The 26,357-nt window shown below is 35.9% G+C and overlaps 2 protein-coding genes across 5 annotated transcripts in view; both read left to right on the forward strand.

Moving 5' to 3' along the window:
* LOC110400414 (sodium channel protein type 1 subunit alpha) overlaps nucleotides 1–16,300 on the forward strand; it is a 63,187-nt gene extending 46,887 nt beyond the window's left edge. For all 4 annotated transcript variants that reach the window (XM_021400271.1, XM_021400274.1, XM_021400270.1 and 1 more), the window contains exons 21-26: nucleotides 3,130–3,411; nucleotides 9,455–9,508; nucleotides 9,837–9,974; nucleotides 11,492–11,596; nucleotides 12,424–12,694; nucleotides 13,038–16,300. In XM_021400271.1, the coding sequence (XP_021255946.1) occupies nucleotides 3,130–3,411; nucleotides 9,455–9,508; nucleotides 9,837–9,974; nucleotides 11,492–11,596; nucleotides 12,424–12,694; nucleotides 13,038–14,206 (2,019 nt within the window). In that variant the 3' untranslated portion in view covers nucleotides 14,207–16,300. The remainder of the gene's footprint in view (nucleotides 1–3,129; nucleotides 3,412–9,454; nucleotides 9,509–9,836; nucleotides 9,975–11,491; nucleotides 11,597–12,423; nucleotides 12,695–13,037) is intronic.
* TTC21B (tetratricopeptide repeat domain 21B) overlaps nucleotides 18,159–26,357 on the forward strand; it is a 32,487-nt gene continuing 24,288 nt past the window's right edge. The window contains exons 1-9 of the mRNA XM_021400275.1: nucleotides 18,159–18,290; nucleotides 18,419–18,548; nucleotides 19,233–19,343; nucleotides 20,015–20,181; nucleotides 20,887–21,009; nucleotides 22,563–22,720; nucleotides 23,479–23,563; nucleotides 23,988–24,086; nucleotides 24,700–24,892. Of these exons, the coding sequence (XP_021255950.1) occupies nucleotides 18,270–18,290; nucleotides 18,419–18,548; nucleotides 19,233–19,343; nucleotides 20,015–20,181; nucleotides 20,887–21,009; nucleotides 22,563–22,720; nucleotides 23,479–23,563; nucleotides 23,988–24,086; nucleotides 24,700–24,892 (1,087 nt within the window). The 5' untranslated portion in view covers nucleotides 18,159–18,269. The remainder of the gene's footprint in view (nucleotides 18,291–18,418; nucleotides 18,549–19,232; nucleotides 19,344–20,014; nucleotides 20,182–20,886; nucleotides 21,010–22,562; nucleotides 22,721–23,478; nucleotides 23,564–23,987; nucleotides 24,087–24,699; nucleotides 24,893–26,357) is intronic.

Genomic DNA, 26,357 nt, shown 5'->3' on the forward strand with positions numbered 1-26,357 from the left:
GAACGTTTATCTCTATGAGACTTACGTGCTTGAGATATTGTGCCACAGCAAGGCTGTATCTAATAAAGCTTATATTCTACTCCTAGAGCAGGGATAAGCTGTTACTTTGCACAATTCCCATTACACACATATACATAAAGGAATAATAGAAAATAGACTCAAAAGAAAAGCATCTTTAAAGATAAAAAAAATTTCATTTAGAATCACATCGATCTGCTCCAGATTTGAAGAGTAAAAATAAGAACTTTGGTAGCCAGCATTCTATTAACCTACTAAAGACTGTTTCCAACAAAAAGAGACTGGCAATTTTTGACTTGCTGGATTTTTAACTAACAAAAAAATGTAACTTGATCTCTCTTCTGCATTCAGTTCACTTTTTAATTGGTTCTCTTTTTTCTGTCCATTTGCTGTAACTTATGTGTGAAGGTATTTTTGTGTGTATTTATGATTGCTATCTTGGATATATATTATGTAAGATAATCAGGACCATATCCCAATATACTTCAGTTAATCACAAAGAAAATACAGAGGAAGTAAAGCAAAAACAAAACAACAATAACAAAAAAAAACCACAGTGAATAAGCAAAATTGCCTGCAGCGGCATATGCCAAAGAAATTAAAGGCTTCTTTCCAACGTGCACATCACAGTCAGCCCAGCATCTGACCAGCATGTAAAAATCCAGTTCTACATTATATATATTAAAGGACAAAGACTCAACACTGGTGGGGAAAAAAAAATCAAAAATCAATCATTCAAACAACAACAACAACAAAAAACAAAAAAACAACTTGTAAAAGTTTTAATTTTGTTTTCTTCTTTTCTTAAAAAACCTTCCAGGGGGACTGGATAGCTCAAAGGGTTGGTAATAGGATACAGAGCCTTTCATCTCTAGGTCACCAGTTCGCATCCAGGCCAGGTCAGTAGTGACCAGAAATTGTTACAGTTTGATGGGTTTTCAGTGACCTATATGAAATACGTTGTTGGAACCATTGTTGGAACAGTTGCTGGAAGCTGTTCAGTTCTTATTCAAGAACAAGAGGCTGATCTTTTGGCAGTCACAGAAACAAGACTGCATTACCTGTTCATCTAAAGATGTGAGACACTTCAATATCCTTTTGTAGAAATCTTTCTACAATTATTATCAATTCATAATTGTTGTAACAATCATTGTAGCTGTTAATATTCTGCTGCCTGTTCTGGATCTGTGCTGTGGTCCAATGGATCTCAGGGTTGTTAAAAAGGTAACTGCTACAGGCACTCAATTCATGCAGCACCACTCTTCACTTTGAACACAGGTAACCTTCATTTAATTGAGTTGCCAGAATAAATTCCCATCTTTCTTTCTTGACATCTCTGTTTTCAGGTTTTTCACCAAGATTAAACAGTGGAATTCAATCAACATAGCACATCCAGCACATTTTTATAGGGAGGAAAAAAAAAGAAAAGAAAAGATACAAGCAGTACCTTAATACCATGTTATAGGACAGGCCAGACTTGGAATAAATTCCAAAATCACTGCATTCTAACTTTATGTTTTTCTTAATTCCATCAACCTAAGTAGCAACAGATTTGCTCTCCCTGCAGGATAGTGAAACGATATTTCCCTCACTCCTTTGAAAGTGGGTTCTTGTAATCTGATTATTGTGAGTCCCTGTTAGCCTTCTTAAAAATGGGTAGCTTATGCGTATATCACATAGGTACTTTATATTTTCTGTATATTTCTCTCAAGAAGCGAGAATGCTTCCTTCAAAGCTATCACTAACACAGAAGCTGCCAAGAAAAGCTAAATTAAAAAAAAAAAAAGATAGCAATAATTCTTTACAAAGTTCCAATTTCCACCATCTATTAATGGAGGAAGCCTGTAAAAATGGCCATAAGATTTGGGAGGAGGAAGGTACTGAGTGATACGTAACTCAGCCACAACACTCCACTTCCAAAGGCCTTCAAGAAGCTGTGCAATACAGGTAGTAAGATGGAGCAACTCTGAGCTTGCTCAAAATTATCTTCGTAGAGGGGAAGACTCCTCCATGTTGCAGAGGGCAGGGAAAAAAGATGGACTAAGACACCTTAACAAATCCCAAGTATTCACACCAATCCTTTCCTCTCTTATGCCAGGGATTGGATTACTGAGAATCAGATCCCAACTGTATATTTCATTTTACCTTTTTACAAGTTCCAAAAAAATTTACAGAGAAAAAAATAAAATTTAAAATAACATGCACTTTGTAAATGAGATCTGGTATTGGATACTTAAGGAGAACAGATTGCTCAGCTGTTCAGCCAAACAAATAGAAGTTTTACTAGCTCTGACAGACACATGTGATTATTTACTGTATATATCAGAAAAAAATATTTTTTTCTATATAAATAATTTGATATCTTGCCTAAAAGGGACTAAGCAATTTAAGGGCCTAAAGCAATTTAAAATACCAAATCAAAACCTCTAAATATGTCCTTGGTATATATTTAGATCAATGAGGGTGTTACTGACAAACTCAATGCATGAAACAATAAGACTGGAGCTTGAAATAAATTCTGTTGATTCAAGTAGACACATATTGCAAAACTGTCTTGCTTTTTTTATACAAAGAAATTAATCTTTGTGATATTCTTGCATGGAACAATAAGGTGGTAAAGATACGTATATAATTCCTGCATAATCCTTTTAATGTAGAGCTTAGTTTCTAGATTCATGGCATTTATGTTTTCAGCTTAAATTTCAAAGTTATGTTGATAAAGTCTAGGGTTTCCTTTTTTCTTTAGACATTTTTAAGCTATAATTTGATACTTTTTAAAATTTTTCTTATGTCTGTATTTACATTTAACACATTTATTTTTATATAGAACATATCAGTGTTGGACTTCATCTTATTACAACCAAGTCTTCTATTTTGTTTTTTTCTTACAACTATTTTAATTTTCTCATTTATCTTCCTTTCATTACACGTACTAGTGTTAAGTATTTAAAAGAACAGTGCAGTGTTACCATTATTAATGTACTGCATTAGCATTTATAGTATTTGTTTCTGAACAAGCATTTATTAAACATTGGTAAAACAGTATACAAAACCTTATTGCTGTAAATGTTCTTACACTCTTTTCTTTTTCCCCCTGTATTTGTGTACTAGGTGGTTGTGAATGCCCTTTTAGGAGCAATTCCATCCATCATGAACGTGCTTCTCGTTTGTCTTATATTCTGGCTAATTTTCAGCATCATGGGAGTAAATCTGTTTGCTGGGAAGTTCTACTACTGTGTTAACACCACAACTGATGAAAGGTTTGAAGTCGACCAAATCAACAATTTTAGTCAGTGCGAGGAACTCATAAAAAGCAATCAAAGTGCCCGATGGAAAAACGTGAAAGTAAACTTTGATAATGTAGGATTTGGGTATCTTTCTTTGCTTCAAGTAGTAAGTGATCACTCTTTATTATATCGCTCTTATTGTTTTTATGTAATAGTGAAAAGCAATTCTAGCAACGAAAGCAGAAAACATATTTTTATCTGTGACTTAGTAACTTAGTAATACCACTGCACTAATAATATCTTAGTCTTTCATACTGATCAGCAAAGTCTACTAAGAAGAATGAAGAACTTTTAGGACATCTGATAGAACAATTGTTCCCTTTGTAACTCTAAATGTTTCTAGAAGTACTAGGGCTGGTATACAGTTATCCGAATATTTTAAGTGCTGAAAAGAAATCTGCGTTAGTGTAATTAAGTCACAGAAAAGAATTCCAGGTAGAAAACCCCATCTCAGCGATATGGCTTCCGCTACTGCACAGTTACAAGATCTAAGAAACAATTTCTATCTAGAGGAGAAATAGAAGAAAGTGACATTAGGTGCTATAATCTGTGAAATATTTTCCCTGCTATTTCTGTGCACAAGCACCCAGTGGAGTTTATTAACCAAATCTAAAAGAAGAAAGGAAAGAATATATATGCAGAAAGGCATATGTCTTCACTGTCAAAAATTGTGTTCTCAGAACATGAACCATCCCTGTGTGCATTGGAATACCTTACAATCTGACCCAGTCAAGAAATCGCAGGACTCTAATCTGAGTTGTGTAGAGGGAGGAACTTGTCTTTTTGAGGTCTAATTCTGCAGGATTAATTTTTATTTTTATTGTTTTAAAATAAGTTTCTAATTTTATGTTGTTCTTGTTAATAGAAACTGTTAATATGATGCAATGGCAGTGACATGGGCCTGCCCTGGGTCTAAGACAACAATTCTGAGTGCTGGTAACTGCCTCTCTGATCAAACAGAGCATCTCATTGCACGACTCTGATAACACTGATGATTTAAAACTCATTATGATTAATTATTTACTGTCATATTAGGAAGAGCAGAGAGAGATCAGCAGAATTTAAGAAATATATGACGGAATGCAGTTTTGACTTTGATAACAAAACAGGATTGCAATGGAAAGACCATGAATATTTTTTTCATATGTCTGATTTTTGAAATCCATTGACCTAGAATCTCCACTATGGAGGGAGGGTCAGTATCCTTTATTAAACATGTTCAGCTGAAAAGGATGTCAGCAAAATTCCTTTCAAGTGGTTTGCATCTCTTCTTTCAGTAGTGGCTTAGACTATTCCAGGACAGCTATAAAACCAGGTACATTTTTTCCTGGCTTTATGGCCTCGATCACCCCCTTTCCACTACTTTGCAATGTCATGTATATATTCCATTGTCTCAGCTATGTGTAGCTTATTTCATTTCCACTGAAAAGCAGAGAATATTTTTTTTCTTCAGAAAAGTATATTTCTTACATGAAAATTTAGATTCTTGGATTATTGCATTGCACTGGGAGGCAAATTGGGTGAAATTTCCAACTGTATCCATGCTTCCAAGGGAAAAATTAATCTTTACCAAGGAGGGACCTAGCTCTCATGGGAGGACATTTGTTTTTAAAATATCTACAAACCAGAGTTTCTGCATAGATATGAAATACTTGCTGAGTTGATGGAGTTTTTGTGTGAGTAGAATTTCAGAGACATCACCATGTATTTTTACTTTTTCTATACTAGTAAGATGTATATAGATTGTGTGAAAGGACTTTTTGTTTTACATTCCAGAAAAAAAAAAAAAGAAGCAAGACACTTCTGTCATTCCACAAAGCAAACACTTGAAACTGCATCTTTTAGGGTTTGATAAGTAAGACTTGAGCAAAGAAAGCAAATATCAGCTTGATTTTCAGCTAATGCTTTAAATGCGAAGAATCTGTGTTTTCTTTTGAGAACAGAATGAAGGCCATAATTCCTAAGTGTTTCTCAAGAAGATATTTCTAATGTGATTTTCTCTTCAATATTTAAAGTACTTTGGATGCGGAACTAGTAAAGGATCCTAAGGCTGTTGTGTTTAGAAGGAACATGAGAAGTAGATGGGAATGTCTTGATTTACATACCCTCCCTAATCACCTCATATTAATAGTAAAGATGAGTAAACACTAAGAATTACTTAGAAGTATCTGTCCATATGTCAGAAACAAAGACAAAGCTATTGAAACTTGGATACTTGGCCAAAAATAAGGTAAAAAGCCTGAAAAAATCTGATTAAAAAATCACGGATGCTACTGGAAAAGCTTTCTGTGCACCCAGTGTGAACACTAATGGCTATTTTTTTTACATGATTAATTGAAAAGTCTACTGAAGTCATTTATTTCTCCCCTCCAACAGTCTCAAGTACAGTCTTGTTTAGGTTGTGGTGGACCTGAGAAAACAACCTCATAGAGATGAATATCATTTTTCTAATGATAAACTCAGTGAAAAGTGTTGGTGGATGAATTACAGATAAAAGATCGTATTGCAGGAGGCTAGAAACTACAGAAAGCTCTTACAATCCAGTGTTTTTTTCATTATTCATCCTGTCCTCTGACTTATGCCGTATAAGCCAGTCAAAGAAGAATTATGTATATTAGCTCAGCTTTTCTGGGTTATAGATAATACAACATAAACCTTTATTCTCTTCATCACTAAGTTATTCCATCTTGAGTGAATACTAACAAAAATATCATTTGTATGCAAATTTTGTATGTATATCCAAACAAGAACAAACCAAAACTCCAAGCACAGGTGCTGAAAAACTTTAGGGTTTTTTTTTTGTTGTTGTTTTTTTTTTTTTTTTTTTTGGTATAAATTTGTTTGAGTATTTTTCTGACCCTGCAGAAAATCATCAGAGCAGAGACAGATCTGCTGAAGAAATTCCTTTTTCACAACTTTCACACATCAGTGAGTGAAGATGAACAGGCTGATGTACACAAAGAGATGTGGCATCTGCCTTGATAATTTTATGGTATTATTTCTTTTTAACCTAAACCTAGTGTTCAAATTCTTTGGTAAGTAGATCTCCTGGAGGCCTACTTTTATCCAGGATAAAATGTGGCAATTAGTCTCAAAATACCGTATCACGTTGTTCTGTTATTTCTGCTAAAGAGATACAGTGGTGCCACTCCGGCTTTACTTCTAACTTCATTGAAAATTATTCATCATGAGAAAAAGCTTATGTACTTCTAACAGTAGTCGTTTGGGAGAATTTTGTTTTGTTGTTTTCTAGCTACATTTGAATTTGTCTTTCAAATTGCCTTGGCGAAAAGCATTTAGAACAAGTGTAATCTTTGAAATCAATGAATTACTTCTGATTTAGTGTCACTGAGGACATACAATATATTTGTATATTTGAATATACAAAAAGAAAACTCAGATTTTGATCTGTTTGTCATATTTGTGTGTTATTTTCTATTCAGCATGCACAAATGCACAAATAATACCTTATTTTCCTGTTAAAGAAGATCTCTTGCAGAAAAATTAAAGCCTAGCAAAAGCAGGCCTAAGCTTCTACTGAATACATTAGGAACAACACTCAGTAAATTTGGTGCTGTGATACTGAATCTCTGGTTCAGTTATTTGCTGTTGCTCAGGCAATGTACTTAGAAAATAGAAATTCTCCTACTGAACTGAGGCTTCTGCTTGGAAATTACAGAATCTTTTTTTTTTCACAGTTAAATTCACAACTGTTTTTGTACAGTGATGACTATAGTCACTGTTTCCTAACAATTTACAGGATTGCTCCAGAAGAAAAACAAATAATATGATGAGAGAGTATATTTTATTATTGGAATTTCATTAAGTTTGGGGATTTCTGTTCCTTCACTTCTTCAAGAATGGTAAAATCATTTTGTGAAACTGGGTTGTGGCAAATACAGATTTTACTTTAGACATTTTCAAATACAAGAAACCAGTGTTATCTTTATGTGTTTCCATCCTCACACTCTTTTCATGCTGTCTTTCAAATAATGATAATAGTACAAAAGTTGTGATAGTTCTTCCTATCTTCTTCCATGAAGCATGCTCTCTTACTGATGATGATGAAACTTAATAGTTTAAAATTAGTCTTTTTGTTTTTTCTTTCACTCTAGTTTAGTCTAGGATATACTTACAAATTTACAAATTTACAAAAAGCAGTTTTGGTTTGTCTGAAAGATGATATGCCATGACAGTCATCTGTATGAATCAGAGACAATGGAATGCACCTCACAGAAGAGCCACTCCATCATTTGCAACGTCCTTCAGATATAAAAATATGCATATTACTTGCATTTAGTATTTCAGGTCAAAGTGCTGACTACAACCAAAGTCATGACTTTCCAAAAAATGCAAATAGTACAACCAGGCAGAAACAAAAGTAAACTCTGTAAGGCATATGAAGTAAGTGTTCTGCCCTATTTAGACCTGATAAGGTCTCAGCTGAAATACTGAGTCCAGTTTTGGCTACCATTTCAAGAGATGAACTGATGAAAGAGGGCACAAAATAATGATAATGATCTGAGTTTTGGACAAGATCTGCATGGAATGATTGAAGGAAGACTGAAGATTTTTTAGCCTAAAGAAAAGACAGCAGTAACCGGTTTTCAAAGAAGTATTGCAAAAGAATGATTGGTACTGTGTTCTTCATGTCAGTAACAGCTATGACAAGGGATAGCCTTAAATGGCAACAGTAGGATTTAAATATTGGAAACAATAAATACAAGTACAAAATATTTTTGATAAGGTTGTGGAGTTTCCATCATTGTCTTTGAGAACAAGTTAAACCTCCATTAGGAGTTACATAAAATCAATCCCTGTTCACGTATTCCATAAGGACTTTAAAGTCATCTATCTGTCTATTCACTTCTTCTTGTGCCAGATTTTTTGGTAATGTTTTGGTCCTCTAACACTGTACTTTGATTTCACCATTGCACTGTAAGTTGCCTGAATTACTTCTTCTTTTTTTTTTTTTTGTGTTGGCTCCAAATGTAGGTCATTGCAAACTGGATTTGTTCCTTTTTAGTATTCCACTGTTACAAAAGTATAAAGCGACTCTTTTCCTTTAAGAAAATGATTCCTTTTCATTTAAAATCCGTTGCAGGATGATACCAGCTGCTTTGTATGATTCATAAGCAAAGCTTTTTTGAAACCTCTGATAGAAATTAAACTTTGAAATGCTGGAGATATAGCAATGTCCATGGATGAAGAATGTTCCCTTCCTGACTTGTTTCTGCAACTAATCTCTATGACAAGGAATATAAAGGAACCAAAGATCTACAGCCTTGTTTAATAAAGTTGTAGTAAGGATTAAATGACCAAGAACACTCTCAGCTGTTGGTTTTATTCTGGCCATGACTGAATGATTGCTACTTGGAAATGCTGCCTAGTCCATGACTGTTTCAAAAGATTAACTAATTGCTACAACAGAGAAAATGAGTTTGTCTTTCAAACACTCAGATGAAGCGGTCTATGCTTCATTGTCAAACATGAAAATTTGCACATATGGGGTAGTGTAAATAGCTGTAAAATTTCACTAAATGCTGTCACTTTTAAGGCATATTAAGTCTTTGAAGCACATAAAGCAAGTTCTGTTTTTATGAGATTATCCTAAAACATAGTTGAGGAATATAGCCTCTGTAAAACATAATGTATTAAGAATGAATATAGAATCATTAAATTGGGTAAAATCTTTTAGAGTAGATATAAATCAAAATTCTCCTTGATAGTACAGTGTTTTCCTTTTCTGACCTAATCAAATCTTTGGTTCCCTTGGGTTGCCACCTTTCTGATGGGTTTGAGGGAGGGCACTACACATCAGTAGTCACTGGTGGCAACTGAGTTACAAAGCCACTGATATGACTTTGATAAACATTTAATCTACTAAAATGACACTGCATTCTATAATTTGTGATAAATAATTAGAAATAAGTTAATTACACTTACTGCTTAAAATGCTTATATAGAGACAAAATGGGGTACACAGCAGTGTATCTGATAAGCAGCTCTAAATAAAGCCAAAAGACAAAATTATGGATAAATCTTATGTATGTTATACTAATAATGCCTGGTGCCGTATTCAGTTGCTGGAAATAGTTATATGAATTGTCTTAAAGTTTTATTCTTAAATAGGTGTGTACTGTTTACAGGCTACATTTAAAGGCTGGATGGATATTATGTATGCAGCTATTGACTCAAGAGATGTAAGTACTGCAAATATTTTAAAGTACATTTTTTCCTTGATGTATGTCTGTCAACAAGTGTATATTGATATATCTTCCAAAAGTGAATAATATGCATACAGGAGAATGAAACAAAATTAAATCAAGTAATATGAGATTCTGCTGTGGCAAATCACTGTAGCAAATTTGAATGCAAAGTGCCAGATGCTGTCAGTAATAGATGGAATGGACAAAAAAACATTGATATAAGTGACAAGGAAACACAAGGTATTTTGTCCAAGATTTCTGCTTGTTCAGTTGAAATTTTCATATGAAATTTTAAGAATGATATTTCATATTTTTTCCTCAGGTATTACAGCAACCCAAGTATGAAGACAACCTGTACATGTATTTATATTTTGTCATCTTTATAATTTTTGGGTCTTTTTTCACCCTGAATCTGTTCATTGGTGTCATCATTGATAACTTCAATCAGCAGAAAAAGAAGATAAGTATTGTTTCATTCCTCTTCTAAAGATATTGCAAAACAGTGCCCTTCTGTAAGCGCATGATACATGGAATGTATCAAAACTGAAAAAGCTGAAGAATACCAGAATATAAAATCATACCCAGATGTTGCATACATTAACTTCATACGATTTTACACTGTAGTGAACAGTGTACACCCTTCTCCTTTCTGTTTTCAAAGTTCAGTTTAATCTTCCTCAAATCATCTGCTTTTTCATGCCTAAACTAATAAAATACTGTTGCAGAATCAATTCCCTGACATAGGCCCAGACGTTAAAGCACTCATAATTTTTTGATTTTTTTCTTTGTCATTTGTAGTGATTTTTTCAGCACAAAAAGCTATTTGGTTATGACAAATAAAGCATTACACCATCACTCTCCTACAAATGCTGTTTTAATGATCATCATTTTCAATGGCTCTCCCAAATTCTATTCTGTGGCACTGAATTGAATAGTGATTTGTAACCTTCATAGGGCCTATTTTTACTTTCATGGTGCAGATGTGAATCTTACTGATATGGATGGTCTGAGTATCAGCTGCTTATCTTTAAAATCAACTTATCAAATAAATGCTTATACTGCAGACACTGAGATTTGATAACTAGGACATCTTCCTCAATTCAGTCTTTTTGATTTTCAGGAAATTTCTATCTACTTCAGAATACCCTGAATTCCAGGTTTCATTCGAAATTAATATGTAGCTCAAATTCATAATATTATTTCATATTTACCTCTCTTAATGTGTTAACTCTGTTAGTTTTATGTCAAGCAACAGGATCTAAATGACATTTTCTGCCAGTTCCATCAATTATAGGTTCTTTCGTTTTTGCTTGAACGTTCAATATTACTCATCTGCAATATTTCCATATAATGAGGAGAGACTAAGCCAATACAAGATCTACAGAATCAGTTAGGTTTCAAGTTGAGTATAGATCTAATATTTATCAAATGGATGCAACGGCTATCTTTTTTTTTTTTTTAATGTACAAGAAAGAATGGTCATTTGGGTCATTTGGATATCAACACTAGCATATAGATAACTAAAATAACTGCAATAACGTGTACTTTATCTTTACACTGATTTTACAAGACAGGCAATCCCAGAGCATCAATGAACAGCATCTGTCTTTGAAAGTATTTGTGCCATTTGAATTTTCTGGAAACAGAAATAAAAATGCATACACAATGTTTACTAGCACAAATTCTCCTTACCATTTTTGATCAAGAACAGCACTGAATCCTCAGAAACTTTTGTCTGATTTCTGCTTCACCAAGTATAGCTTAGCATGGCAGTTAGTTTTCTCAAGCCATTGAAGCTGTCCATCCCATTCTCTTTTAACTTTCTGTTGACTCCTGGAGTATTTGGTGCATTTTAAAAAGACAATCACAGTAACACATGTATAACAAATAAATGTTATTAATCACATTTCACTTTAAAAGCTTTTTCAACACTGCATATAAATGTGATTGTAACCAGCTTTGATTTCATGTTTTTACTTTGGAGGTCAAGACATATTTATGACAGAAGAGCAGAAGAAATACTACAATGCAATGAAAAAGTTGGGATCCAAAAAACCACAAAAACCTATACCAAGACCAGGGGTAAAACTATTTCTATACATCAGGCCAATAGCTTCTTATGAAGAGCTCATTTTTTATCAATATAGAGAAAGACTATTTGTACTCATGTACAAATTATCATTCACTGGTTTATCAGTCAGCAAAAATGGAAAATGTGTATGCTGCTCAGCAAACTATAAGCAACATACCTTCTTTCAGTAATTGTATTTAAAGTTACCTGCTATTCTCTTGGTTTATCATCCATCAGTCATAACACATTATAAAATCCTTATACTTTGAAACTATTTGATGATTTTTTTTTTAATTTCCTGAATTTGCCGCATTATGTTTCCTGAAAATTTCAAGCAAAAGTGTTCAGAATAAAAAGCAACAATTAGTAGTTTGGTTGAAGCTTAATTATTTCCCATTCAATTACTTGAGGTCATTTTAAAGATGCTAAGATAGTAAAGCCAAAGTTGTAACACAAAAGTAAAACTGATCACATGATTTCCACTGATCCATTTTCATGGCTAGGCTTAAAGGACTGTCTTTAATCACATAATCTCACTGTATGTTTATCTATAAGGGCTCAATTTTATTCATTTCACAGAACAGCAAGTGTGTGAGGCAAACGCATGGAAAAAGAGATAATGATGAATTAAAAACCCAGCAGAGCTAAATGAAAAAAACTGAAAAACAGGCTGAACTAATCTGTTGTATTCACTTTGATTACTCTAGTTAACTTTCTTAGATATGTTTTTATGGAAGCCTTATCGGTTTTACTACATATATTTTTCTGCTTTCTTCTAATAGGAAAAGAAAAAAAATTACAGTCTGTAATGGAGGTTTTGCTTTTTTTTCCTTCTCAGAACAAATTTCAAGGCATGGTCTTTGATTTTGTGACACAGCAAGTATTCGACATTAGCATCATGATTCTAATCTGTCTTAACATGGTTACCATGATGGTAGAAACTGATGACCAGAGTAAAGAAATGGAAAATATTTTATACTGGATAAACTTGGTGTTCATTGTCCTTTTCACTGGAGAATGTGTCCTGAAATTAATTTCACTCCGCCATTATTATTTCACTATAGGCTGGAATATCTTTGATTTTGTAGTTGTCATTCTCTCAATAGTAGGTAAGTCTCATTTATTAACCTAAAAAGAGGGTAAAATGAACATAAATTTAACTTTTACTCAGTAGTACTATATGGCTGGCTTTTGTCATTCCAAGGTTTCTAAGTCTTGCATGTTCTCATTTTATCTAATAATTTACCTCATTATCATAATTGTTGTAATCATTCAGAATACATTGCACTCATAAATATTAACTATAACTGGTAGAAAGAAATTATGCAAGTGTCATCTACAGAATATCTTGAATTGCTGCGTAGAACATCAATTTTGAAACTATTTTTCTAAATTATGACTATAATATGGAGAGTGTGGTAATATATACTTTTTTTTTTCCTCCTATTTTAGGTATGTTCTTAGCTGAGATGATTGAGAAATATTTTGTGTCCCCTACTTTGTTCCGAGTCATCCGACTTGCCAGAATAGGTCGCATCCTGCGTCTCATCAAAGGCGCAAAGGGAATCCGCACTCTGCTTTTTGCTCTGATGATGTCTCTACCTGCTTTGTTCAACATTGGCCTGCTGCTGTTCTTGGTCATGTTTATCTATGCGATATTTGGCATGTCCAACTTTGCCTACGTTAAGAGGGAAGCTGGCATTGATGACATGTTCAACTTTGAAACATTTGGCAACAGCATGATCTGCCTATTTCAAATTACCACATCTGCTGGCTGGGATGGCTTGTTGGCCCCAATTCTTAACAGTGGGGAGCCGGACTGTGACCCTAACAAAGCTCATCCAGGAAGCTCTGTTAAAGGCGACTGTGGCAACCCTTCAGTTGGGATTTTCTTCTTTGTCAGCTACATCATCATATCCTTTCTGGTGGTGGTGAACATGTACATTGCTGTGATTCTGGAGAATTTTGGCGTTGCAACTGAAGAAAGTGCCGAGCCCTTGAGCGAGGATGACTTTGAGATGTTCTATGAAGTCTGGGAGAAGTTCGATCCAGATGCAACACAGTTCATGGAATTTGAGAAATTGTCTGATTTTGCAGCAGCTCTTGAGCCTCCTCTTCACCTTCCCAAACCAAACAAAGTCCAGCTGATTGCAATGGATCTGCCCATGGTAAGCGGTGACAGAATTCACTGCCTTGACATCTTGTTTGCTTTCACAAAGCGTGTGTTAGGGGAAAGTGGGGAGATGGATGCCCTCAGAATACAGATGGAAGACCGATTTATGGCATCAAACCCTTCAAAAGCTTCCTATGAGCCAATTACAACAACGTTAAAAAGAAAACAAGAAGAAGTATCTGCTGTCATAATTCAACGTGCTTTTAGACGACACCTTTTAAAACGAACAGTAAAACAAGCCTCCTTTATCTATAATAAAAACAAAACTGAAGGAGGGGCTGGTCTGGGCATTAAAGACGAAATCCTTATGGACAAGTTAAACGAAAACTCATTTACAGAGAAGACCGATATAACTGCATCAACGGCAGTCTGTCCACCATCTTATGATCGTGTAACAAGGGCAGTCAAAGAAAAGCACGAAAAGGAAGGCAGAGATGTTCAGAAATAGAAATAAATAGCAAGCAAAATCATCTGTGTGCAAAGTAGTTCATAGCCTGTAAAGGTCATGTGTTTGTGTCAACAGGACTCCTGCTGGAGGTCTATGCCAAACTGACAATTTTTACAGATATACTATACATTAAAGGTCAGTGCCTATTAAAAGACAGTGACCCCTCGTCAGTAACTGTGACTGTGACATGGGGAAACAACCTTGACAGGATTTAACTGTTCTCACTACCAGCTGACACTGCTGAAGAGGAGAGAAAAAATGGCTACTCAGGCTGTAGGGACCAGCTAAGGGTTGCAAACCAAGTAGTTGTGTGTTTAGTGTAAAACAATACAATAACTATATCCACTGTTTGCATTTCAACTGCCACATACGTCATATTTTTACAAGTCTGTGTTGGTGGGTTCATCTTTTTTTTATTCATATGTTGTTTATTATATGTGACTATTTTTGTAAATGGCGCTTCTGTTGGGAAAGGGGGTCAAGCACTACTTTACAGGTATAAGAGCCAGGTGTTCTACTATGCGACTAATATACACACAGAAATGATTTGCATGAAGGCATGCTGCACTTATAGATCATGCATGAAAATAACATTATGTCACAAAGAACAACTGATTTTAGCTCAGTGTTTCTGGAAAGGAATAATAAATTCTGAGGTGCTTAATTAATGTATTCATGTTGTATCGTGTCTGAACCAGTCTTGATATGCCTGTAAAGTCCCCTGTAACTCACAAAAACAGTAAAAACAGATTATTTATTTATTTATTTATTTATTTATTTATTTATTTATTTATTGCACAGACCATTAATTCAGAAAGTGCAAATTTCTTTCTGGGTCTGGAGACACAGATTCTGTCTTTGTCAAATGTCCTTCTGCATACAAACAATAAATGAACCTGCCCAAACTGCCAAATGGATCAGAAAGAGCCCTTTATAATGTTGTTCTGTTTTATCCTGCAGTATTGTTTAGCCATCTTCAGCTCTCAGTAAGGTTGATGCTGTATGTTAATGAAAAGCCCTCTGCTATGTAAATAGTAATTTTTAACCTGTGGTGCATGTTTGAGCAAACAGATCATGAGCTGAGCACATTTATTGCATCAAATATGTACCACAATAAGTGTAATGTGCAAGCTTTCAACAGGAAAAATTATGTATTATCTACCATTATAGATAGTTTGGATGCTATCAGTGCATGTTTATATTGCCTATGCTGCTGTTCGTTTGACTGTCCAGGATTCTTAAATATGGGAAGCCATACATCAGAGCTAAATGAAGTAAACTATTCAACAAGACCTCATTCCTCCATACCATTAAGCAATATTTTGCAGCTGTTTAGGAGCTTATTTGATTTACATTTTTGAATTTTCAGTGAAAAGCATATAGTGTATATCCAGACTGTACAGACATGTTGAAAACTACTAGACCTGTTGAAAATAATGTTAGAATTTTATAAGCAAATATAAATACTGTAAAAATCATTTCATTTTCTTTTTCAGCATTATGTACATAAAACAAGAACTGAATTTTATCTTCAGCTTGACTCCACACCATTTTTTTTTACTTTCTGTCCACAGCACTTTTTCAGAGAAGTACTCCAGAGAACATGATATGACTAAGAGAGCAGATAGCTGTAGGTCTTATTTTTTACTATATTTGCAAACATGTCAATTCTTTATGCAAAATAAGTTCATAATTTGCTTCTAAAACTCTAGTTGTTTGTGTTTTTGTTTCTCTTTTTTTAAGTTGGAAAAAGGTGTAAAGTGTTAATTGAATGTCTAAGCAGTGCCTGCATAACAAATGTTCAAATGCACACTTCATTTCGCAGAACCCTTAGTTTATTCTCATATTTACACACTTTTAAAAAAATTATTCATACTGCAATTCTAAATGTTATCATGGGTCCACGATATTTTTTTCACAAAGAGAAAGTAGCAGAACTGTATAATCAAAAACATCCAGACATTTTATGTTTCTTACACAGGAAAATTAAATATAGATTACTTTTATTAAAACTATTGGCAAATAATATATTAGTGAACTGCATGCAGGAAAATGCTACTATAACCATAATTGAAGCTAAATAACATTATTAATGTGCCGAAATAATAAAGATTACATTTTTTATTGTACGTTCCTTTTGTCGTTATTATCTGACATTAATTTTAAAACAGTACACTTTTTAAAATTTCTAATTAATGCATGTTGAATACTGAGCTTGATGATTCTGTGTTTCTACAGTACTGCATAGAGTAACTCCATGAGCCACTTCCTGCAAGGGAGTCCTCAATGGACAAATATTACAGCTGTCCTGAATGTGTCCTAGGAGGCTCACAGGTAGTAAACTGAATATTATTTAATATTCCACCTACAGGTTTGAAAACTTTGCTTTTCTCAAGGAGGTAACTTTTAAGACAGATGAGTATTATGTCACTATCATTTCAGTTTGCAGGTAATAGGAAAACAAAAAATAATTGTTTCTCCTACTATTTCAGGTTTTCAATGTCAAAGAAGCTGAAATGTTGCTTCAGTACAGGTAGAGTACCTTGAAATTTTTAGGATATTTTTCTGAAGGATCATCCTGGGCAAGCTAAAAAAAATATTCTTACATAATACTTCCTTAGCAATTTAGGACTTTGTAAGAAGTGAGCAATGGGGTAGAGTCACATGGGATGGATTCATTAGAAAAGCTTACTCAAAGCTGTCTCCTCTGAGAGGATCCGTTTCAGCTACTAATTCGGTGCAACAGTGAATTAGTCATAACTACACCATGCGTTGCTACAGGCTTGGGGCAGTGTGGCTGGAGAGCTGTGTGGAGGAAAAGAATCAGGGGACATTGGTTGCAATTGTTCAGCCTGGGGAGGAGGCGGCTCAGGGGAGACCTTATCGCTCTCTACAACTGCCTGAAAGGAGGTTGTAGCAAGGTGGGGGTCAGCCTGCCCTCCCAAGTAACAGTGACTGGAGAAGAGGTAAAAGCCTTAGTTTGTGCCAGGGGAGGCTCAGGTTGGATATTAGGAAAAATTTATTCTCAGGAGGAGTGGTGAGGTATAGGAACAGGCTGCCCAGGTGTTCAAGAACCGTGGGAATGTGGCACCGAGGGACGTGGTTAGCGGGCATGGGTTGGGGTTCGACAAGATGAACTTAGTGGTCTTTTCCAACCTTAATGATTCTTTGATTCTATTCTATGATTCTATGACTGATTTTCTCCTTTTATTAAATGTCATTACTGATGGATTTTCTAGAGAATGCTTTGCTTACATATTGGATGGACTGCACATCCCTCTTCAAGCAAAGTTATTTAGCAAGATTTGTTTCTGGTGCTTGGACACAACGGACAGTGCCTTCAGGCCAAGTGGAAAACTTGATTTTTACTAGACTTTTCCAACTCTAATTCACTTGGATGGAAGAAATGAAAAAAAAAAAAAAAAAACGAACTTTCTGTATTTGATTTTATTACATTGGCATTTCATTTCTGGAGAGCTTTACAGAGCCTAAAGTGCTCAGCATTGTAGTATACAACAAAATGGAGCATGAGACAGTTAGTCTTATGTCGGTAAAATAAATAAACAAACAAACAAATAAATAAACGCATGAAAAAATCTCAAAGCGGTCCACTTAGAATTCCGAGTTCACCAGCACGGGCGCCTCTAGGGGGCAGGCTGCAGGAGGCTGCGCCCGCGGGGCCGGGATACGCGGCTGTGGCAGCAACCAGGACGGTACAAAACGCATCGAGGCGCCACGGGCGCTGACGCGCCTCAGGAAGAGCCAGGCACGGCACGGCACAGCCCATCCGCCATTACAGCCACCCGTCCCACGACCACGGCGTGTTCAAGCCCACCTTCCCCGTCAACGGTAACAGCCTCTATGGTAGGTGGTCCCGCCCCTCTCCCCTAAGCATCCGGCTTGTTCCGACGCTTCCACAGTTTTTCTTCCTGTGTCTCTCCCGCCTCCTTTCTCTTCAAGCCAATGGTAGGGCGAGGTGCTGCCAGACAGCCAATGGCTGGGCTCTTCCCCGCCCCTTCCGGCGGCCTGTCTCAGGTGGCGTTGGTTAGCAACGGTGGAGGCGATGGACGCTGCGGTACAGCAGGTGTGTGCGGAGGGGCTGGGGGTGGGAAGGCGCTGAGGGCAGCAGGGCGTGCGCGTCGGGCAGCGCCAAATGGGGCCGGCCGCGGGTGAAGCGTTCGTGTGACTGAACTGGGTTCGCCTCTCCCGTAGGCCCTGCTCAACTACTACTGCCGGGAATGCTACTTCCACCACGTCCGAGCCGCGGCGGAGGAGGCGCTGGGCCGGCTGGGCAGCGATCCGGTGTTCCACTTCTACCGGGCGTACGGCGCGCTGCGCACAGGTAACGCGGGGCAGGCCACTCTCGTGCTCCCGGAGCGCCGCCTGCCTGCCTGCTGTGGTGAGGCTCGGGACTTGGGCTGCTCCGCGGCGTTTGTGAGCTCTGAAGGCGCTCCGTGCTGAGACCACCAGCGCGCAGTGAGCCACGTACATGCGGTACTTAATGAGTCCCCCCACCCTGCGGTTCGAATGAGACAGCTATAAGACACGCGGTGCTGGGGAGAGGAGTGGTGAGGCTCTCTGTTGTTCATTTAACAACTTAATGGGCATCAGTCAGGCAAACAGGTGCCTTGGGGGGGAATGTGGGGCCTAATCACGTGCCCAGTACTTTGTATCACCAGAATCGATTGGCTTGTTTAGGTGCAACTATACCTAACGTTGTATCCATCTGCATCTGGGGAGCTGAGTACTTCTTTTACCAGTTTGTTTAGCAGAAGCCCTATTTCAGGCTGGCTGATGCAGTGCGTAACTTCTTTCAAGTTCTCTGAGATGAAATGCTTTTTTGTTTCTTGCGTCTGTTGGAAGGACCTGCACAAACAACTGAGGGTGAACATGTGGCTGATGAGAAAAGTTGTGTAAAAAGGGTTGGGAAAAGCACAGAAGAAAAAACTGAGTCAGGAGTTTTTGATGCTCATGTTCTCTGTCCTCTGGAAGATGTTGCAGCTTATTTCACTCTTGTTATCGCTAGGTGACATCCAAGAGGGTATTCGACAACTGGAGTCCATTAAGAACAAACAGGAGGTGTCACTTTGTGCAATGATGGCACTGATCTATGCCCACAAAAAGAGCTCTAATCCAGGTATGCTCGTTAAGGCAATAATGGTTTATATTTTTAACAGCCATATGTTAAGACTTGAGAGTTGTAGATTAATTCTACCTAACTTTAAAGGGTATACTCCAGCTTTGCTTTTAACATAATATCTAGTACTTGGAAATTTATCAAGATTGTGGATACAAATACCAAAATACAAAGCCGTGAAGAGTTAAGTCTAAATGTTTAAACACTAAAAAACTGATTTACTTGCCATGGTGAAAAATATTTTATGGAGATAGAAATTAAAATCAGGCAGCTTATGATTCTTGTTTCCTATTGTCTGTCTGGTATCAGTTCTTCCAAGCAAAACTGCAAGTTTATTAAGAAGTCATGAAAGCCAGGCCATTAATATATTTCAGGTTACCCTGATGAATGTTGAATGAACAAGTGAAACAGCTCTGATTAATGACTCTGCCCTTATTTTAGTCTCCAAGGACTAATGCTTTAACATACTAAATTTATCATGTGTTTTGGTACTTTCTGAGGAACTATTGCAGTGAGAGTCAGACATCTGATTTTAACTGTTCTTAATAAAGGACCAGAAATTAATGTGGGCAAAATTAAGAAATTAAAATTAATTAAAAATTAAATTTAAATTAAATTTAAATTAAAAATAAATTAAAAATTAAGAAAATATTTGGGATTAATCTTTTTAGATCGAGATGCGATTCTAGAGTTGGATACAAAACTGAAGGAGCAACGTAAAACAGCAGGACAGCAGGCTCTCTACTTTGCTGGCTTATTTTTGTGGCATCTTGGTCGTGAAGACAAAGCCCGTGAATATGTTGACAGGGTGATCAAAGTTTCTAATGGTGATAAAGAGGTAACCTTTTTCTTTCTGTGTAAAGCAGTAATAGAACTACGTATATACTGTGAAGCTAGGCTTACTACACTGATGGTATTTGGATGTTCCTTTGATGAACTTTGTGTTCCTAATGCTTTAATATCTTAATCGCATTTGACAGGGATGAATAAAATTCCCAGTGACTTTTTTTGAACACGTTCATTGTCAGTTAGTAATTCAAAGGTGTGCATTGACCAATGGAGGTAATATATGTGTGAGTTTTGTTCTTGCTAGGAATTGTTACCATGATCAGTATCAAAGCAATAACAAAAAATTGATGGTCTTGGTAGAGGGAGTGTCATCTGTTCTGAATCTTCAGATTCAAAAGCCCAGAGGGTTGAAGCAGTTTCAGCAGTTGTTAAAGGCAGGCTTTACTGAACATAACCTAATTTAAATAGTGTAAATATCATTTGTAGCAACATCTTCTGCATTTATAGAGACACTGACAGTTACTGTTTTAAGAATCTTGAATTAATTTATGAATGAGTTGCTAATATTTTGAGTCGTGTACTGGTTATAATTTCAATGATATATTATAGATTCTTAATTAAAAAGATATTACTTTCATCTCTCTTTAAGTCTTATTTTATAGTACGGTTCTTTCAATTTATTATTCTACACAGTATACTTTTTTTTTAATTAACTGGTTAATTAGGAGTACCAATGTAGAAGCTTTTTTTACAGGGATTGATTCTGAAAGCATGGCTTGATCTCACCTGTGGGAAAGAAACTCATATTAAAAAAGCTGTGAAGTACTTTGATGAAGCACTGCAGGAAGGGAATGATGTTTTTGCTCTCCTTGGTAAAGTACGTTTACTTTGATTTTAACGCTTTCTAAATGTGTTATCACAAACCTTTGGTTAATAATTAGAGCTTCATAATGATTAGGGGGTGTGCAAGGAGTAGGAATACAGCTCAGTCATATTCTTTTTGTTCAGTTGACTAGATTATTTTTTTTTTAAAAAGCCTTTAGTAGATTTTAGCAGAAATTAAGTGTGATTTACTTACTCAATTAGTTGAGGAATATAAAAGTTACTAAACAATTTGAGTTCTAGCACAGTAAAAATAGCTGACATTTGCATTTCCAGTAGTAAACAGCCTGCTTTAAATAGTAGCTAATTGTAATGAGTAGCCAGGGCTCGTATGAATTCTCACTTTCTCTCTTGAAGATGAAGACAAAAGGACAGGCAGCACAGTGGTAAATAAGCAGTAAGTTTGTTCAAGTGATGAGTTTTTTCTTTGAGTAGAATTCGCTACCAAGTGACACCATAGGGCCCTCTAGGCACCAGTGTGGCTACAGATGAAATACAGTCAATCTGAATGTATACTGAAGTTATGATTTTTAGTATGTGCACAAGAAAAAACATTGAATACATCTATTCATATGCAAGAAATGAGGTTCCGTACCACCTTAAAATGTGCAGGTCACAGCGACTTTTCATGGTAGATGCTTGTCCGCGTTATAGAATTGCTATGTGCCGTGGCAAAATAAATGAATGTCTTAGTTAAAACACTGCAGTGGGATTGTCTAGGAATGTTTTTGTCTTATTCTAATTGTCATTATTCAATTGCAAGTGCTTGTTTTGAATATAGAATATAGAAGTCTAAAGCTCAGAACAGCGTGCACAATAGTATTTGGGTACACATGTGTACGTGTCTGTATGTGTTCAATTACTGGTACATTTAAAATTGTTATTGTAATCAGATTTTCGGCAGATAATTATCTTGCTGTTACTTAAGTAACTATGGTAACTTTTATGTTTGTACGATGGCTCTCTCAAAAAATTTTAAACCAAATGCCATGCATACCATCACCTGGAATACGGTAAGTAAATGCTGAGCATCAAAGTAAAGTTGAGGACTCATGCCCTAAATTGATTTCTACTCAGCGGAACTCATCTTAAACTTTGATAATACTTCTCACGTAGTCTCATATTTGGAGTGGTGTACAATGTACTTAAAATTAAAAATTGTCAAATGACCTATGGAGACTGAAATTTTTGGTGCATAGCTTGAGTTTTGAATACATTGTGCAGTCTATTGGTTATGTTCAGTATCCTGAAATGTTGAAGTGGTTTAAACAAAAGTTGTCAAAAGCTAGTAAAACGATGCCACTCTTCAGCTATACCTCCCTAGCTTTTTTCTTGTCAATGCTGTACTGAAGTTAAGCTTGAAATAGAGGTGCTTACCCTATACAGTATTTTACACCTCATCTTTTTATATTTGTTTTTTATATAATTCTAGCTGATGTTGAAGTAAAACTGTTATTGAAAAATGGTTTCTGTACAAAAGGAAATTCTGAATCTTCCCAGTTCTGTGAGTGCACAGGCTTTTAATGCAATTTTTCTTCCTTCCATTAGGCACAATATTTTGAGATGCGGCAGAATTATTCAGGAGCTCTGGAAACAGTGAACCAGATAATTGCAAACTTTCCAAACTTCATTCCTGCTTTCATAAAGAAAATGAAGCTACAACTAGCATTGCAGGATTGGGAACAGGCAGTTGAAACAGCACATAGGTTGAGTATGAAATAACACATTGCTGATTGTGCTCTGTATATGTTTAGACTGTAAGAATGCTTTGGAAAAAGCTGAATCAGTTTTATATAAAGTATATTAAATGAAATGAGCTTCTATAAGAGCCCAGCCTTGCAGTTCTGTGAGGGTACTACATCAATACATGAACCCATGTTGCCAGGAAGAGGGCCTCTGTTGTGGTAGGCATGAAGTGACAGAAGCTGTGATTCATGTGAGAGCTGTGATTTAAAGTGATTGTGCGATACAAGTTATGACAGTTGTTCATGTCAACAGTCTGTAAGTTTGTCTCTCTTGCACCTTGATTTTTTTTTAAAATTCTTTTTGGTATTTCTGTTAGAGGTATTTTAGCTGGAAAAAGAAGTTCTAAGGTGGTGTTAGCAAAATGGGAGAAGTTCTATGAGAACATTTACGCCTGAAGCTTTCTCATAGCGTCATGTACAGTAACAGTATACTTACACTGGCTCAATTTAGGAACCTGAAGGTTTAATTACTTTATTGAATATTGAGGCGATTGAATACGGATTTAAGGTTCCTTCTCATTTGATTCAAGTTTTATCATACAAGATGAATAGAATAGTGTAATGATAAACAGTACATTAAAAACATTTTGTTTTTAACACTGTGATAGACTTACCAAAGCTTTGAAAATGAAGAGAATATAAATTATTTTCACCAAAAAAGATTGTGGATCAAAAATTCTGGTTAGGCTTCTTTAAATGCATGTTTTGTTTGCTTTTAGACTGTTGCAGAAAGATGCTCTCAATTTAGAAGCCACAAGAATGGAGGCCCTGCATTTTCTGTGCAGGGAAGGAAATATACATGAGGTGAGTTTTGCTGGTTGCAGATGGTTGAGCACAGTACAACCTTTGTTAGGGGCTGGATCCCACACTCACGATGTACCTTCTGTCTTCCCCCTCATATACTGTGTTTTATATTGTGCTGAAGCCCTAGCAAGATTAACAGCTCTTGCTTGATGGGACTCTTCCAGTAGATCAGATTTGACTCAAGTTATTCGCTTTTTGTAGAATATTTAGGAGGTATACAATGATCTATTTTATTCTCCCTTTACTAATCAATGTGTTTTTCTAGAAATTCCATTTTTTAGCAAATCAATTTAACTTCTAGCTCTGAATGCCTCTGAATATAAATTTCAAAGTACTGTTATGCAGTAAAAAGTTTTTAGTGAAAATTTTTTTAGTGGTCCTAATCTGTTAATTCTTTCAATTATGTAATTCCTTTTTCTCTAAGGCTTCAGCAAGGCTGAGTGACCTACTTAAAGCATTGGACAGGTTAGAGCCGCGTAATTCACAGCTCTTCTATAAAATGGCTTTAGCTTTCAGTAGAACAGTGAGTATGCTTTCTTTTTCTTAAGCAACAGACAAATATCCACATATCGTTTCTTTTATTTTCTGCTACTAATGTTAAATGTCTACTAATAAGCGTTTTCCAGAAGATGTAAATAAGTTAACTTTTTTGGCCTTTGGTAACTCAATTTTTAAAGTTTTGCATTCACTGTGAATTCATATACTTGAGCAATCTCATTCCTAAAATGTTTTTATTACTTCTTAAATGAGAAACAGGTTTCCAAAGAAAATGTATGCAAATGTCTCATAGAATGTTGGAATGGGACAAAGATTTGTTAAGCTTCGTCATACAGCTTTGAAATGGAAAGCTCCTTTAATCCTTATCAGAACCCTTTAAAGAAAGCATTCAAAGCAACTATCAACTGTGCAGAATTTTCTTTTCTATGGTATTATGTAGTTGTTTGAACTCAGCACACTTTACTGTTTGAATTCTTATGGGATTACTACAGATTAGTCTTATGTGTGATTGTTTTTTTCAGTTGTTGCAGCAATATTCAATGTGCAAACTCTAAAACAAATACTGAAATACTTTCTTTTTCTAAGTGAATTTGGAGGAAAGAAAGTAATTCGAACTTTAAGATTATTCTTACCTTTAGTGTGGCCGGAACCAACTCATCCTTCAGCATACACAAACATTAATTGAAAGAGCATTTAGTTTGGATTCTGACAATGCAGAATTTGCTACAGAGCTTGGCTACCAAATGATTTTACAAGGGAAAGTGAAAGAAGCTTTAAAATGGTATAAGACTGCTATGACACTTGATGAAACAAGTGTTTCTGCACTAACTGGTAAGGTCTTATGCTTGCTTTTATTTCTAATTTTATTGGTTTTAAGACGGGTGATGCTTTGTTTATCAATTTTTTCTACTGCTGCTACTATGAATAACAGGAACTATTATTAAATGTCTATATAAGCATACGGTTCTTGTTTTGTGAAATTATTTTGCTAATTGTACAAATGCTGCAGATCTAACAATGTTTATTCTTAAGAAGTTGCATCTTCATGTAGTCTGATGGTTTCAATTTGTGCTCTTTTGCAGTACATACTTAATATGATACGATAACTTCATTTAACACTTTTTTTTTTTTCAATACATGAGGCATTGTCTTGGGTTCCTGTAGCTGGAGTTACTTGAGCAGGGGGTAAAAAAGCTTTTAAAACTTCATTAGTATCACTGAAGGCTGACTTGAATAGGGCTGTTTTTCCTTTTCTTCCAATTATTGGCTCTGTTGTTTTGGGACACTACTATTTTGCACAGTTTTACGTTCTTGGCTTTCAGCAGAATAGTGCGTACAGCATTTAAAATGCAGACATGAGGTAACTTATTTTTTTTCTTATTACTTTGAGTAGTGTAATGCATATGGTGTACTCATTCCTCATATTTTAATCACGGTGCAAATCTGCATACCAGATTTGCAGAAGCACGTAACTGCAAAATTCATGGTACTGAAGTGCTGTTGCTACTTAGAGAGTATTAGATCTTACCATAAAACAGGAATTAGCAACACTGAGCAGTAATTATTCATACAGGAGAAGAATGAAAATGTCTTAGTTTCCTGTCTTTTTCCCACATACTGCCTGATTCATGAGGGGGGGAAAAAACCCACCGAACCATTAGCTATCCACTGCTAGCCTCTTGTTGGAATGGTTCTGTGTGGCTGTGCATGTGTGTTAGTGAAACAATCGCGAATGAAGGGAGGGAGCAAGTCAATAATTATTGCTTATTTGACCATGTTATTTGACTGCTGCTCTGTCAAATGCACTGGTCTGAGTTTCAGCTGCAGTAAATACTGATACAGCTATTGTGTTATCCTTGAAAAACATCAGTTACCATACTGACTCGGGTAACTCAGATTTACCTGTCACATGTCAGATTTTCCTGCCTGCCTGTTTAAACTAGAACCTGATTTTTCAGTTTGATCCATTCATCTGGCTGGCTGGGCATGCCCAGACCTGGCTAAAGCAGAGCTGTCTTTCTTTACCTCATAATAATCTCCTCCAGACGTTTTTTGTCTACCATGGGCAACCCTACCATCCTTTCTGTGACTCATGTGTGTAGATGAAACATTACATTTGCTTCAGACCTCTCCTTGCCTGGGCTGTGTCCAAAACACTTTCTGTTGTTGTTGTTGTTAACATACATCAGCACCTAAAATTATGTTTTAGTTGCAGTTCTCTTTGTCATCTGAATATCTGGTTTTTATTTTACACTCTTGGGAACAGTCATTATCATTTCAGTATGTTGGTAAAGTG

The sequence above is a fragment of the Numida meleagris genome, chromosome 5 (assembly GCF_002078875.1).
Source record: "Numida meleagris isolate 19003 breed g44 Domestic line chromosome 5, NumMel1.0, whole genome shotgun sequence".
Classification (NCBI taxonomy): Eukaryota; Metazoa; Chordata; class Aves; order Galliformes; family Numididae; genus Numida; species Numida meleagris.